This window comes from Mastacembelus armatus, chromosome 16, assembly GCF_900324485.2.
Source record: "Mastacembelus armatus chromosome 16, fMasArm1.2, whole genome shotgun sequence".
In the NCBI taxonomy this organism is placed as follows: domain Eukaryota; kingdom Metazoa; phylum Chordata; class Actinopteri; order Synbranchiformes; family Mastacembelidae; genus Mastacembelus; species Mastacembelus armatus.
Genome location: NC_046648.1, coordinates 9,392,399 through 9,407,371, shown reverse-complemented (window position 1 = coordinate 9,407,371; position 14,973 = coordinate 9,392,399). Strand labels below are relative to the sequence as shown.

At 40.3% G+C, this 14,973-nt stretch overlaps 1 protein-coding gene across 2 annotated transcripts in view; it reads right to left on the bottom strand.

The window, feature by feature from the left end:
- cep192 (centrosomal protein 192) overlaps positions 1-13,975 on the bottom strand; it is a 29,728-nt gene extending 15,753 nt beyond the window's left edge. For both annotated transcript variants that reach the window (XM_026293417.1, XM_026293418.1), the window contains exons 1-24: positions 13,787-13,975; positions 12,975-13,218; positions 12,330-12,440; positions 11,879-12,036; positions 11,532-11,593; positions 10,970-11,111; positions 10,709-10,824; positions 9,867-9,956; positions 9,515-9,667; positions 9,194-9,344; positions 7,956-8,173; positions 7,594-7,716; positions 5,400-5,522; positions 4,866-5,139; positions 4,596-4,745; positions 4,412-4,476; positions 3,767-3,991; positions 3,363-3,504; positions 3,149-3,231; positions 2,765-3,055; positions 1,674-2,487; positions 1,408-1,525; positions 1,068-1,224; positions 184-862 (exon numbers count right to left, since the gene is read on the bottom strand). In XM_026293417.1, the coding sequence (XP_026149202.1) occupies positions 184-862; positions 1,068-1,224; positions 1,408-1,525; positions 1,674-2,487; positions 2,765-3,055; positions 3,149-3,231; positions 3,363-3,504; positions 3,767-3,991; positions 4,412-4,476; positions 4,596-4,745; positions 4,866-5,139; positions 5,400-5,522; positions 7,594-7,716; positions 7,956-8,173; positions 9,194-9,344; positions 9,515-9,667; positions 9,867-9,956; positions 10,709-10,824; positions 10,970-11,111; positions 11,532-11,593; positions 11,879-12,036; positions 12,330-12,440; positions 12,975-13,147 (4,618 nt within the window). In that variant the 5' untranslated portion in view covers positions 13,148-13,218; positions 13,787-13,975. The remainder of the gene's footprint in view (positions 1-183; positions 863-1,067; positions 1,225-1,407; positions 1,526-1,673; positions 2,488-2,764; positions 3,056-3,148; positions 3,232-3,362; positions 3,505-3,766; positions 3,992-4,411; positions 4,477-4,595; positions 4,746-4,865; positions 5,140-5,399; positions 5,523-7,593; positions 7,717-7,955; positions 8,174-9,193; positions 9,345-9,514; positions 9,668-9,866; positions 9,957-10,708; positions 10,825-10,969; positions 11,112-11,531; positions 11,594-11,878; positions 12,037-12,329; positions 12,441-12,974; positions 13,219-13,786) is intronic.
- Between the last annotated feature and the right edge of the window lie 998 nt (positions 13,976-14,973).

Sequence of the window (14,973 nt, the reverse complement as noted above, 5' to 3'; positions counted from 1 at the left end):
CTTGCTGCCCAAAGTGCTGGACAAACAAGGAAAAAAATAAAATAAACTACATTCCATGGGCTTAATCAGCATCTTGATATGTGGTGTTAGATGATTATTTTTTTCTTGGCAATCCATTGTTTATTTTTTTCAGACATAGCTCAGCAGTTTAGTTTATAAACATGGAGAGACAATAATATATACCTGTAGATGGTACACTGTACAGAGAACCTCCTGTCGTTCTGGCATGATAAGCATGGGGATGTAACCGAGCCTCAGATCCAAGATACTGATGACCCAACTGGGAGTTGTAGACAGAGCTGCCAGTGAGAAGGGACTGCACATTCCCTTGTTGGGGAAGGTCAATCAAACCAGCACACTGGGGCTTAAAGCTGGGAATGGGTACATAGTGAAGCCCCTCTGATGAGCAAGACGGTAGCATGCCAAGGCTACCAGGATGTACTAAGCTGGGAGCTCCCCATTGCTGGGAGCTCTGAGGAGCTGTGGTGCTGCTGGTTTGCTGAATGTTCAGGTTGCTACAATAGCCTGAGTCCACTTTAGTGAGCTGCCTTACATTGGATTCAGATAGGTGCTTGTGGATGTTGCAACCTGCTGAATGATCACTAGCCCTGTCCCCAGGAAAGTAGTAGTTACATTCACTCTGACTACGAGTACAGCTCAAAGCAGTACCACTACATGAGCGCTCTGGGCTTTTACGCTGCTGTGCTGGTGGTAGTAGATCCAGACTTTTAGAATGCTGTGGATTCTGGTCCAGGCTTTTGGGGAGGCCAAGAATATCAAGGTTAGTCTGTGCATCTGGTTCCACAGGTGGAGTTGGACTGAATCTGATTATGGTGGTGCTCAGTGCCATGGTACAATTGCTCTGAAGAGGACAAAACAAAGAACTTAAAATGTTTTTCACCAGGGACTCAAATGACACAAACCTACTGAAGCTACAGAAAGTATCTAATCCTTGAAAATAAATTTGTAACACCTCATGCTGTTAACTCATTTTCATCATATATTATTATTGGTCTACAACATTATGTTCTTTCTATTCCTAATTAGTAGATTATGCTGTATGTTACCCTTTGTTGGTCAAGTGTAGGTATGACCGTGCCATCATTCATTGAGATGTATGTGAGTCTGCTGAGACCAGGGCTGGAGCAGGCTGACTGAGGAGATAGGTCAAGACTGGGATGCTTATCTTCCACACCTCCACCAGATGAAGGCGGTGACTGCATACTGGAAAGACAACAAAGGAGACATGTTTCTACCTGCAGTAATGTGCCTTAGCTAAATAAATTATACCAAGACAACCAAGTAAATATTTAAGATTGATTTAGAGTTTTAGCAATCATTTAAATTTTTTAAAAATCACTCACTAAAACATTTAATATGATTTGTGGAGCACATATAATACAATACCATTCAGCACTGGGAATGGTGGTCTGACTTGGAGAGGAGTGTGTGAGTGGAGAGGTGGAAGGTCGAAAGTTACACTGCGTCTCCTCCACACAGGTCTCTGAAAACCCCTTTGGTATTCCTAAGAAATACATATTAGGAACGTCAACATACAAGTTCATGATGATCCCTAACAATAATGTGCTTCACTGTTGATGCTAATCTCTAGTTGTTAGAATGAGGGTGCCTATCTACACTGTTTAAGTCAGAAGTCATATCTCCGTATTTACCAGGTGCAGGTTTTAGCGGAGGCTGGATGTTTTGGCAGGAGAAGCCAATGTCTTTCTCCACAGAGCTATGAGGTAGGAGAGCATCTGTGATATTCTTGGATGTTATTTTTTTCTTGGGAGAATTACTGGGTCTGTCCTGCTGCTGCTGGTCTGCACTCTTCACCCTCTGAGTTGGGGGAGAGGAACCTTTAAAGCCAGGTGAGGCAGTAAAGGTATTATCAATCTTTTGTGATGGTTCCATAGAAGACCTAATTTTGTTGGATGCTTGTGGATTTAGTTCTCCTGTGTTGAGTCCATTTTCTGTGGATGTCCTGCCTGAGGAACCACAAATCTCTGTGGCAGAAGAAGCAGTGTCTTCACAAGGTGTTATTCTGTCTGTAGAAGGCTTGAATTTGGAAGATTGCCCTGAGCCTTGAGACCTCAAACAAGGCAGAGGAATAGAGCTTTTTTTTGTTTTATCGGTAATAGCTTGTGATAATGCATTTGAGAGGGACAGTGCACATGAACTGCGGTTCAACTCTCCTCTTCTGTGTTTCTCTTCAGTTTTTGTGTGTGTGGGCATCTGTTGAGTCTTGATGTCCACTCGCTGAGAAGAGCTCCCCTGTTCCTCATTATATTCTGTCTGAGGGTTCCGGCTAAGGTTGTCACCCCAGCCAGTCAGGTCAAAGGTGGTGTGTGCCACAGAGATCTCACTGCTGTCAGATGTTTCCGTCTTTTTTAGATACTTCTCCATGTCGAAGGCACTCAGCTCTCCAAAACAGGTGCTTCTCTGCAGTGTGTCCAAAAGGGCACTTTGATCTGGCTCAGGAAGGAGCTACGTAGAGGGCAAAAAAAAATTTTTTATATCTTAAATGTCCTTGAGTCATCAAAGAGTACACTTTTATTGTAAACTTCTACAGAAGGATTGCATTCAAGGAACTCATGTTTTTGAGTTTGTTACAGTGCAATAAGACCCTTTGATAAAAGCTAAGAATACATATTTATCATCTTTGTTTAAATATATATTTGTGTGTATTCATAGTGAGAGATTACATATTAAAATCACATGATCAATATTTGAGTAATATTTAAAAAAAAATCTGAAACCTTACATCTTGAACTGAGTGTGGTTCCTCTGTGCTACTAGCAGTAGTTCCAACAGGTCCAGCAGAAGCCGGATGATTCTTTGCCCTACTCTTCTTGGAGAGCTCCATGATCATGGCAGCCAGCTGTGATGGGTCAGTGCTGATGGATGCATCGGCAATGGCAGAAGCAATTGTGCTGATACTCAGCATCACATGACTGCTGTTATTGTCAGGGGGCATACAGCTTTGGATACCCAAGCCTGACTCAGAGTCAGAGTGCTCACTGTGGACAGACATGGCAGTTCTAACTACGTGGCCCTGGAAGACAAACATTTTTATGACAGAAAAATATTAAACTGTCTATGTTCTCTACACAGATGGATTTAAATATTAACAAAAACATACCAGTACCTCCTGTTCACTGGATTCTGGATCAGTGTCACCTTTTGGTGATATCCTTTCACCTGGCCCCTCAGCAGTTTTTTCTAGGTCTTCTGCAAGGAGATGATCATGAGTAACAGTCAAAACAGACTGTAGATAATTAAATGAAAAAAGGCAGAAATAATCTGCTGTTGCTGTATGAGTCTAGAAAATAATTCTTCCCTCTGTAATATTATGAGCACACCTGGATTGAGTGTTCTGTCTGCATCGCTCTGTTCCATAGTATCATTGTGAGGAGTTCTGTCTCCATCTGAGAACTCGGAGGGGTGAATCAAAGGAAATGGTTCCCTCTTCTCTGGAGAGGTAATGAGGTAGCCAAAGGATGGCTAGAGAACAAAGATTGAGCTTTTAAAAGGACATTACAATTCCCTCACAAAAAGATTCTAAAGGCTTAAGCATAAGGCACAAGTGAACGAAAGCTTAACTGGGCAGATATATTTATCAGACACAAATTGCATGTCAGCATGTGAGTGTGCAGTTAATGCACATCACACCAATAGCTTTATTAATTAACTCCATAAGACTGAAGAAAAAAAGCACAGTAAATGTTCAATTTCAAGAACAACCCAACAAAGTAGCTTCACTGACCCGTTTAACCCCATCCACCCGATCAGTGCTGCCCAGACAGCCCAGGGCTTCAGAGCGCTGCTCAAAAAACTGCCCTAATGAGAGGCGCAGGTAGCTTTGGTCCTCCTGCCTGAACTCTGATGAGACCTGGGAAGCCCTCATCAGAACGTGGTTGTTGGAGGGGACTTTCCAAGATGATTCAATCTGAAAGGTGCTATTGCTGCCGGCTGGTTCAATCTTCTCCTCCTGTGTAAACAAGAATTGTTTGAGCATTTTCAACGACTGTTAGTGAGTTATCTTATAACACAGTGAATTCATGAAAGCACAGTGGTTTAGTGGTTAGAACTAAACTTAGGGCCTGGGTTTGCAACCCATCAGGGGCCTTTCTGTATGGAGTTTGTATGTTCTCCCCATGCTTGCATGGGTTTATTCCAGGTACTCCCACAGTCCAAAAAATAAACATGCATATTAGTTTGATTTGTGACTAATAAATTGTCCATAGGAATGAGTGTGAGTTTTTCTGTCTATATGTTGCCCTGTGAGAAAAAAAAATGAGTTTAAACAATTGTAGTATCAGGCTGCAACATAACAAAACTGAAAAAAGTGAAGGCTGTCTGAATACACTATATGTAAGAGGAAAAAGGACAACATAAGCCTATTCTATACCTGCATGAACTGGTGTTCTTTTTCAAACACCTCCTGATCTTTAATTATCTTTTCCAACGCATCACCTGTAACAATGGGAGAAAAAAAAAAAAAAAAGTCCAAACTTTAATTTTTACAAGAAAAGAAAAAAAAACAGTGCAATAATTTCATAGTATTGCAAGAAAGCTGTAGATTTGGTATGTACCAGCTGAAACAAAGTTTTCAGTCTGAAAGTGTACATCATTCTTTGATGTCTTTTTATCAACTTCTTTCTCAAAGGAAGAATAATATGCCAGGTCTGTCACCCACTGCCCTTCTTCGTCCTGGTATACCACACCATGATTGGCACTGGCACCTGAAGAGACAAGCAGTGTTGACAGCATATTATTTCACATATCAATATGTATTAGGTTCTAGTGCCCAATATCAAATCAGTAACCTTCTGACCTAAAAAATAAAAAAAAAGATGGCCTACCTTGTCGAAATTCCTCCTCCAGATTGTCTGGGCAATGGTTCCACTCATCATCAGAATCTTCTGGCCCCTGACAGATGCTCTGGGAGAAATACTTAGGTTCCAATGAGGTGGAAAGGGGATCTTTTTCATCCTCACTGGTACTGCCTGATGCCTCTGCAGCAGTTATATCGCCACAGGGCCCTCCCCTCATACCAAGGGAAGGCCTTGCACCATCAGGTTCATCTTCTCCATCATCATCATCTTCATCATCCTTGTCATATTCTGGCAGTAGCACCTGAAGCAAGGTAGGTTAACAAGAATAAAAACTGAGCTACCTAATTATTACAACATGTACCTGTACTTTTGCATTACCCCTTCCCAAACACATATTACAATGTAAAAACTGATGTCCAACTCATTCAACGTGAAGTTCAATGTGGAACCATAGCATCTGTGAAGTCATGCTCTCTTGCCAAGACTAAATATTCCATTGCTAGCATAAGTGGATGTAATAGTTACTTTTGTGTATGCAAATCCCCCCCATATCTATTATACCTGTGAAAGATGGAAGCTCCCCTGGGAGTCCCGAGGTCTGTTGAGCACAGCTCCATTCCTCAGATATACTGAGTCCAAAAGTTGGTCAACAGTGGGTCCAGAGTCTGTGCTTTCCATGGCATCCTATGATCCAAAAAAGCTCATCATATTCATATGTATTTGATCCCTCATCGGCCTTTACATCAGTGGTAGCCAAATCCAACCCTCAAGGGCCACTGCCCTGCTTGTTTTCCAACTATCCTGGGCCAGAGTTGGTTACCCCTGCTTTACATTATCACCCTATTCTTGCTGTGCATTGCTGATGCACCTAGTATAAGTTGTATACACACGGTGAGCATTACAACATATTTCAACAATGACATTAATGGTCCTCAGAATGAAACAAGCAGTGGGTTGACAGCTCACTTCTACAACCGATAACAAATAACACACTGTTTTTACAGATTTCTTTTAGGTTTTGACACAGTAACATCCATACACACAGTACAGTGGGTACGGAAAGTATTCAAACCCCTTTAAATTTTTCACTTTGTGTCATTGCAGCCATTTGCCAAAATCAAAAAAGTTCATGTTATTTCTCATTCATGTACACTCAGCACCCCATCTTGACAGAAAAAAAACAGAAATGTAGAAATTTTTGCAAATTTATTAAAAAAGAAAAACTGAAATATCACATGGTCATAAGTATTCAGACCCTGTGCTCAGTATTGAGTAGAAGCACCCTTTTGAGCTAGTACAGCCATGAGTCTTCTTGGGAATGATGCAACAAGTGTTTCACACCTGGATTTGGGGATCCTCTGCCATTCTTCCTTGCAGATCCTCTCCAGTTCTGTCAGGTTGGATGGTGAACGTTGGTGGACAGCCATTTTCAGGTCTCTCCAGAGATGCTCAATTGGGTTTAGGTCAGGGCTCTGGCTGGGCCAGTCAAGAACGGTCACAGAGTTGTTCCGAAGCCACTCCTTTGTTATTTTAGCTGTGTGCTTAGGGTCATTGTCCTGTTGAAAGGTGAACCTTCGGCCCAGTCTGAGGTCCTGAGCACTATGGAAGAGGTTTTCTTCCAGGATATCTCTGTACTTGACCGCATTCATCTTTCCATCAATTGCAACCAGTCGTCCTGTCCCTGCAGCTGAAAAACACCCCCACAACATGATGCTCCCACCACCATGTTTCACTGTAGGGATTGTATTGGGCAGGTGATGAGCAGTGCCTGGTTTTCTCCACACATACCGCTTAGAATTAACGCCAAAAAGTTCAATCTTGGTCTCATCAGACCAGAGAATCTTATTTCTCATAGTCTGGGAGTCCTTCATGTGTTTTTTGGCAAACTCTATGCGGGCTTTCATGTGTCTTGCACTGAGGAGAGGCTTCCGTCGGGCCCCTCTGCCATAAAGCCCCGACTGGTGGAGGGCTGCAGTGATAGTTGACTTTGTGGAACTTTCTCCCATCTCCCTACTGCATCTCTGGAGCTCAGCCACAGTGATCTTTGGGTTCTTCTTTACCGCTCTCACCAAGGCTCTTCTCCCACGATCGCTCAGTTTGGCTGGACGGCCAGGTCTAGGAAGAGTTCTGGTCGTCTCAAACCTTTTCCATTTGAGGATTATAGAGGCCACTGTGCTCTTAGGAACCTTGAGTGCTGCAGAAATTCTTTTGTAACCTTGGCCAGATCTGTGCCTTGCCACAATTCTGTCTCTGAGCTCCTTGGGCAGTTCCTTCGACCTCATGATTCTCATTTGCTCTGACATGCACTGTGAGCTGTAAGGTCTTATATAGACAGGTGTGTGCCTTTCCTAATCAAGTCCAATCAGTTTAATTAAACACAGCTGGACTCCAATGAAGGAGCAGAACCATCTCAAGGAGGATCAGAAGAAATGGACAGCATGTGAGTTAAATATGAGTGTCACTGCAAAGGGTCTGAATACTTATGACCATGTGATATTTCAGTTTTTCTTTTTTAATAAATTTGCAAAAATTTCTACATTTCTGTTTTTTTCTGTCAAGATGGGGTGCTGAGTGTACATTAATGAGAAATAAAATGAACTTTTTTGATTTTGGCAAATGGCTGCAATGACACAAAGAGTGAAAAATTTAAAGGGGTCTGAATACTTTCCGTACCCACTGTATGTACATAAATTGATTAAAAGGTCCATCAGTTAGTCAGCTACTCATGTTACAGTTGCCATGCATCTGTACTCACCAGTGCCTCCTGTCGGCCTAGGGCTATGCTCCAATTCTCAGGGGGAAGACACTGAGTTCCCAATGATGACCCTAGAGAGAAGCTGGTCTTTCCTGTTCCTACCGGACCCACACGGTCACCCATCTGCAAAACATCAAGTAAATCAAGCAGCAGATCCAAAACACTCTGGATAGAAAAGTAAAGAAGTTGGACAAAACTGCAAAAGAAATCTCAAAACATTCCATAATAAACCTTTGTAGGTGCCAAAAAAAAATTGTTATCTTTAGATGAAGCAATGAGCTGTAGTGCCACTACATGGAGTGAAACCAATGATTACTCACATCTGTGTTTGTCATAGTACCTGATAGAAGGCTCATTCTCACCTCAGTAAGTCGGGAAAGACTGTTCCTTCCATGTACTGCCAGACTATTCAGATCACTTCCCTCATCTTCACCAACAGCACTGCTACCCACAATCCCCAGTCTACGCAGAACATCATGGGTGGTCTGCACATTAGTTGTTGTAAGAGGGATGGTTGAAACACCTCCATCATTTCCGCTTTCCTCGCTCCCACTGCTCCCATCGCCACCTCCTCCATCCCCTAGAGTTAAATAATAACATGAAACAAACTTGAAATCTCAGCAGCAGACTGCAAATAAGTTTTCTTCAAAGGTAAATTTAAAACAATAATGTTACTGTGCCATGTAAAAGTTTTGGAACCCTTGAGCCCTTGCAGAGTTCAATAATTCATTAGACCTTAACTGACTAATCATGACTTTGTACTGGTGATAAATTCTCAGATTCTTCCAATTCAGTGGTAGCCCACATAACCATGGACTTTTCTAAATAACTGAGTGAAGACCTGAAATGATGTTGATTGAGTCCTACAAGCAGGGGCGGCTATAAAAAGATATCAGTGCACATCAACAGGTGCCGGTATATTCCGCTTTGGGGTACTATAGCAGCCAGTAGAACAGAGAATTCAACTTTGAATCAGCAAATTCTGGATGCAGATGTCCAACAGTCAGTCAGAAACTGAAAAGCGGATGGCTTCAACAACAGGAGAATGATAGTAAGCATACTCCAAAATCCACCATGAATTATCTGAAGAATCACAAGCTGAAGCTTTTCAAATGGTGATGATGTGTGTGCAACAGTTATGACTGTGCCCCTTTATTATATTAATACTATTATAGTTATTGTCAAGGGTGGTTAATAGCTTCTCTCTTCACTAGGCTTGGTGTGTGTGCTGGTTTGTGAGTGGGTTGGTGTTTGTACACACAGGCTGAGCAAGCAAGTGGTAAAAATTGGTCTATTTGAATTAAATAATGCCACCTGACTGGAGAACCTGGAACGTCAATTCATCTTAACCCCACTTGGACTGCATTAAAAAAAAAAAAAGCTTTATTGTGACATTTACAAGAAAGTAACCTGCTCAATTGTTAATAGCGTTAGTAATATTATAAATGTGACATGAGTGCAGTGCAGTGTGTTCACTTTCTTCTAAAACTGCAGCACAAGAGCAACTAAAGTGTTCCATTACTTGAAGCTTTCCCTATACATCAAGAAAGTAGGAAAACCTGTGAGAGAGAAATAAATCAGGCACTGAAACATATTATACCTGTGACAGGAGGATTGATGACTTGTCCCTCAGCTGATCGCCTGTGTTCAATTCCAGATAGAGATGGACCTCCATGGCCACCTAAAGACTCGTCATCAGAACTGCCTCCCTCTAAACCTGGCCTGAAACTGGGACGATTACTCTCTCCAACCTGTACCAACATCGTTATTATCTTTTATATACACACACAAGGAATACATAAAAACTTTGCAGAGTATATTCTCATAAGATTGATGAGTTACTGGATTATTAGTGCTAGATTTTTTAGGTCAATATTGATGATTTATCTGACAGCTTTAAAGATGATTTAGTTTTTCTGACCAGTTGTCTGGAGGCACTTGTCAGCAGCCGTGTCCTGGTGGCACTACTGTTTTTTCTGGCAGACTCAAGCTCGTCCTCAGTATCCTCATCACTGGCAGGACAGGAGTCCATTCCTGTAGCAGCCAGACGCACATCGGGCATCTGAAAGTCCCCCTGAAGTAATGGTACACAAAATATAATAAAACAACAGAACAAAATTCACAAGGAACTACAACCTAAATTATAGCGAAAATATTAAAAGTTATAGGAGTCTTACAAGATGACAAAAGTAACTTTTTTCAAGGAGTTTCAAAAACTGTGCTCCAACTGAATAAAAGCAGTACTGGATACCAAGGCTATAATGTGTACAGACCTGGTCATCATCATCAAGGAACTGGTCTCTGTACTGTTCTGGTTCCACTGAACTTGAGTTTGACAGGTTATCAACAGCACCAGGAGGACCCTATGAACAAGTGATTGAACAAGTTACTCTATAACCCAAATTATTAAAAAAAAGTGGGGACGTTGCATAAAATCTACATAAAAACAGAATGCAATTAATTGTAAATCTCATAAACCCATATTTTATTGACAACAGAACCTAGAAAGGATATCAAATGTTTAAACTGAGAAAATGTAGTCTTTTAAGAAAACAAAATAAGGTCATTTTGAAATTTATGGCAGCAATACATCTCAAAAAAGTTGGGATAGGCCCATGTTTATCACAGTAAGGCATCCTGACATCTGCAAACTGAGGAAACCAGTTGCTGGAGTTTTGGGAAAGGAATGTTGGCCCATTCTTGCCTAATCTGGGATTCTGCTCAGCAGTCCTGGGTCTTCTCTGTCATATTTTTTGTTTCAAGATACACCAAATATTTTCATTTGGTGAAAGGTCTGGACTGCATGCAGGCATGGGCCTTTTGAGACGTGTTGCTGCCGCAACTTCAAAATGACCTTTTTGGGGGTTTTTTTCTAAAATGGTACATTTCCTCAGTTTAAACATTTGATATGTTTTCCATGTTCTATTGTGAATAAAATATGGATTTTTGAGATTTTTAAAATCACTGCATTGTTTTTATGTACATTTTACACAGCATCCCAATGTTTTCAGAATTGGGGATGTAAATTAAAATGTTTTATAGCTTACTAACACTGACAAAGTGTGAAAGAATAAGTGAGGAATGTCTCTTATTTGCAGTGGGAGAACAGTCTTACTGTTGCAGGAATCTCCTGGCCCTCCACTCTGCCTCTCTGCATGGCAGGAGGGACAAGCTTATTGAAGTACAGCTCAAGTTCATCATCAGGCAGGTTGTTCAAATCAATGTCCTCATCTGGCAATAAAAAACTCAAGCTTTGACAACATATCAGCAATTCAGTGTTTTCTGCAACTGAAATATCACAGACATATTATAAAGTAAAATAAGCATATAATATTGTACAGGGTTCAAAGTCTGAGAAGGTGAAGCCAAGTAATACCTGTGATATCGCTGTTAATGCTGTCCACAGACATGAGCTGCTCATTTGCCAAGAAGCTTGAGTTACTGCCACTGAAATGATCACTATCCATCTCCTCACTCTGCACATTGCCCTCCTCAGCTGTAGATGGTAAGGCTTGAGGCTGTATGGATTGCCCAGGAAAAATTCAAGGTACTTAATGTTTTTTTTGGCAATAAGGTATGCTTCCAAATAAATTCAAACACCTACAATATAAATTCCTATATTATATATCTTTATATTACTCATTAGTATCTAGTAAGGAACTAAGATGACAATAGATGTAATTTTTAAATGAAAATTAAATTTAAAAGAATGAAAAATAAGATAAGATTTTAAAATGTAATTAAGCAAAATGCTGGGTTTCAATAATGAAGTTGGCCACATTTAAGAAAAAAAAAAAAAAAAAAAAAAAAATCACTGATGGAGGCTGAGAGGACACTGACAGAAATATGTCATACATAGAATGTTATGTGTCAAGAGTGATCACCAATAAAAAGGCACAACTGGTCAACCTCTACATAACAACCATGTGGACTGATACCTTTGAATCTGTAATATCTTTATGTCCAAACTGGGCAAATGTGAGAAGCCCTGTTGACAGATCTGTCAAAAAAGACAAAAAAATCCATTAGTATCTCCCAAAGAAAACATATCTTCATTCTGTGAACCTTTTTTAACATAATTTCTTTGATATTTATAAGACAGCGCAAGTAAACATTTAGTTTTAGGTAAAGCCAGCCTTGACATGTACTTCAGTCAAAAACAGAGTTACTTATTCTCAGGCTGGGAAAACAATGTTATTCCCTCTACAGCTACAGGAAAAGATGAGATTAGATAAGATGAGCTTTATTAATCCCAAAAATAAAATTCAGAGGTAGGCACTCTTACCTGTTCCAAATTCTGTGGGACGGCCATGCACTGAGCCAATCTGCATTGGAGGCAGCCCCAGCATGGAGCCTTGGTTTCGAGATGCACTCTCATCCAGATTAATCTTCACCAGCATGTCTGAAAGACGGTGGGTTGCAATGAACTCATCCACATTGTCCCTGTGTTGAAGATGAAATACAATTTAAAAAAAAATTAGGACCACATAGATGTGGTTATACAAGAAATGATTATAGTTTATATAAATACTCACAAAATAATAATAAAGTTTATTAATCACCAAAGGGTAATTCCAGTAGCATAAAGTACAATTCAGAGAAAAAGGTACAATTACAAAGCAATTCTAGGAACTACAACATTTAGTTTTTTCCCCCCATACAGACTTCACAGACGTTGCAAAACAAATCTGTAACAAGGTCTACATGTGTGCGCGCACACACATATACACACTCACAGGTCATCTTTAAAGTTGAGGGCAAACTTGGGCTGTTCTCCAACTGATGACCTTGAGAGGGTCTGGTGAAGTTCTTTGTGCTCCACATATGATGCTTCAACAGAATCTCCTCTGAAAAGCAGGAGTACATAATAGCTGATTGTTAAGATAACCAGCTCGTGCACCATATTCAGTGGTCAAAAATCAAACAGCTGAATCTGATGTCCAATGACATAATGACATAAGCTCTGTCAACGGTAAATTACAGTAAAAATGTTTCCTTATGGAATAATGTTTGTGCTACATAACAATTAAAAGGTTCTTATAAGGCTGTATTTACTAATACTATACTATAATATTGCTTATAACAACATTAAACATTTAAAAATAACATAGACTTCTTGGAGTTTAATTGCACACGTCAGAATAAAACTATTAAAATCAGTGAGGCCCCACACATCACCATACTGGCATTGTTAAAGGCAATAAAAGCTTTCTGACATAAATAGAAAGTGAACCGCAGAGCATTATAAGGATTCAACCAGCCATCACTAAAATCTGAATTTGCTTCCACATTAGTCAAATAGCCTGTGCGATGATACAGAGAATGTATGTGAGTGTTTCTAAGACAAGTAACATCTGTCCAAAGCAGCAGCAAGCTCCCACCTGTTGTCAGTCCCGGGTCTAATTTTAGCCACAGTAGAGGCAGCCACTGGCAATCCTGGGCCTGAACCCAATGTCACATTCCCCAGTGTGGCATGAGCACTGGTGCTGTCCATTGACTTGCACAGAAAACTGGGGAAGGCTTCATCTTCCAACCTGTACAAACTGTCTTCCATGTTTTTGAATGGAGCAGGATAACAGCCAAATGTGACTTGGCTTCAATTCAGGTGAAGCCCATCTGTAATGTCTAGTTACAACAGAAAACAAACATTACATTAAGACTCCAAAACACATCTAGTTAATGACTTAGCTATGTAATATGAACTTTACAGTGCGCTGGTACGGATGGGACAATGGGTGTTGTATATTTAGTAACGTAAACTAATGCTCAGTACTTTACCAGCACCGTTAGGTTACTACAACAACCAGGAAAGGAAGCTTCGAGTAGGAATACATACTTTTTGAATATTCTCATGTATATAGCCTGGCCTAGCTACAAAACAGATTGAGAGAAATTAGCTAAATGCAATTTATGCTAAGTTAGCTAACCTGCAACGCTCGCTAACCTACTCGCTAAAAACAAATGGGGTTGTCCGAGGTTAACTCAGCAGCACGCCGTGAATGCTAGTTGTTCCATTGTCTCTGTTGATTAAGTTAGACAGAAGTGTTACAGTAACGTTAAAACAAATTACAAGTACGATAGCTACGACATAACTGGTTTGCTAACTCTGTTTGCTAATGTTAACCCACTTGTTTCAAGATCGGACCGTTTCAGCAAGATAATTGAAACAACGTTAGTTAAGACTTCAACTCACATTCAAAACCACAGAGACGACGGAATAGACGTTTTTTTTCTCTAACTCGAGTTTTGACTTTATAAGCTGGCACAGACCGGTGACAAGGCGAAGTTAAGTCCCACAGTAAATCCCCAAACGCGTATGTTTTTCATTACTACTTAAAACACAGGATCTCGTCAAGCAAACCGCGCAACAGCTCCGAGTACCAAGCAGCGCCCGGAAACTACAGGAAGCCCGCGTTAGCGTCACGCCACGAGGGCGGGACATAAAGAACTTAAGCCAGTTTGATTGGACAACAGACAGGAGCTAAAGTGTCATTCATGTTTGCCGAACGAACGGCTGGGCACTTCCAGCTGCTTGGATAGCAGTCTATTGATGAAACAGTCGGATGACTGCTACACAAGATGACAAAAAGGAGATACCAGCTGTAATGTATTTGATAAAACCAATAGAAATTGCTACAAAAAACAACTTTAGAAATTTATAGAATATGCTACTATTCTAAAATGTTAAACAATACTACACAAGAACATAAAACCAAGGATGTACAGTTTGAAAGGAATTGGAAACAACGTGTTCTGCTAAGCAGCTGCAAAAATGGCTTGGTTAGCTAACAGCTGCCTACTGAGAACTGCCAATGAATTCAAGTTTCTGACTGACAGTAATGTGAGCCATGTCATGAACTGTTATCCATGTCAAAACAAATAGTGCTGTATCTTTGAAAAGTCAAACAGAAATACCCTTATATTCATAGGACACATGCATAGAACTATATCAGCTTGGAATAGTTCACAAATCATTCAGTGTCAAGAATAACTGATGGTTTTACCCACACCCAAGACTAAAAAATACCATGGCTATATTTGAAAAAAAAAACTGACAATGAATCATTTCCACAGACATTGCTTCTGTTTGTGTATGTGATGGAAAAACAGCCCTGTATAACATCCTTTTTATATTTTATGCTGTGTAGTCTGACTACATGTAATTTTTAACCCTCCATGAGCAGTGATAATAATACACCAATGGTTAGGGTTGGCAATTTAACTACGTACACTGGCATTACTTCGTGACACTAAAAACAAGGACAAAACTGCACGGATGTGCCTTTTAATTGCTCTTAAAGCACTAGAATAAGAAGTTAAAAAACAATCTTCGCTTTATTAATCACAGACCAGCATTCACATCAAATGACTATCAAAATA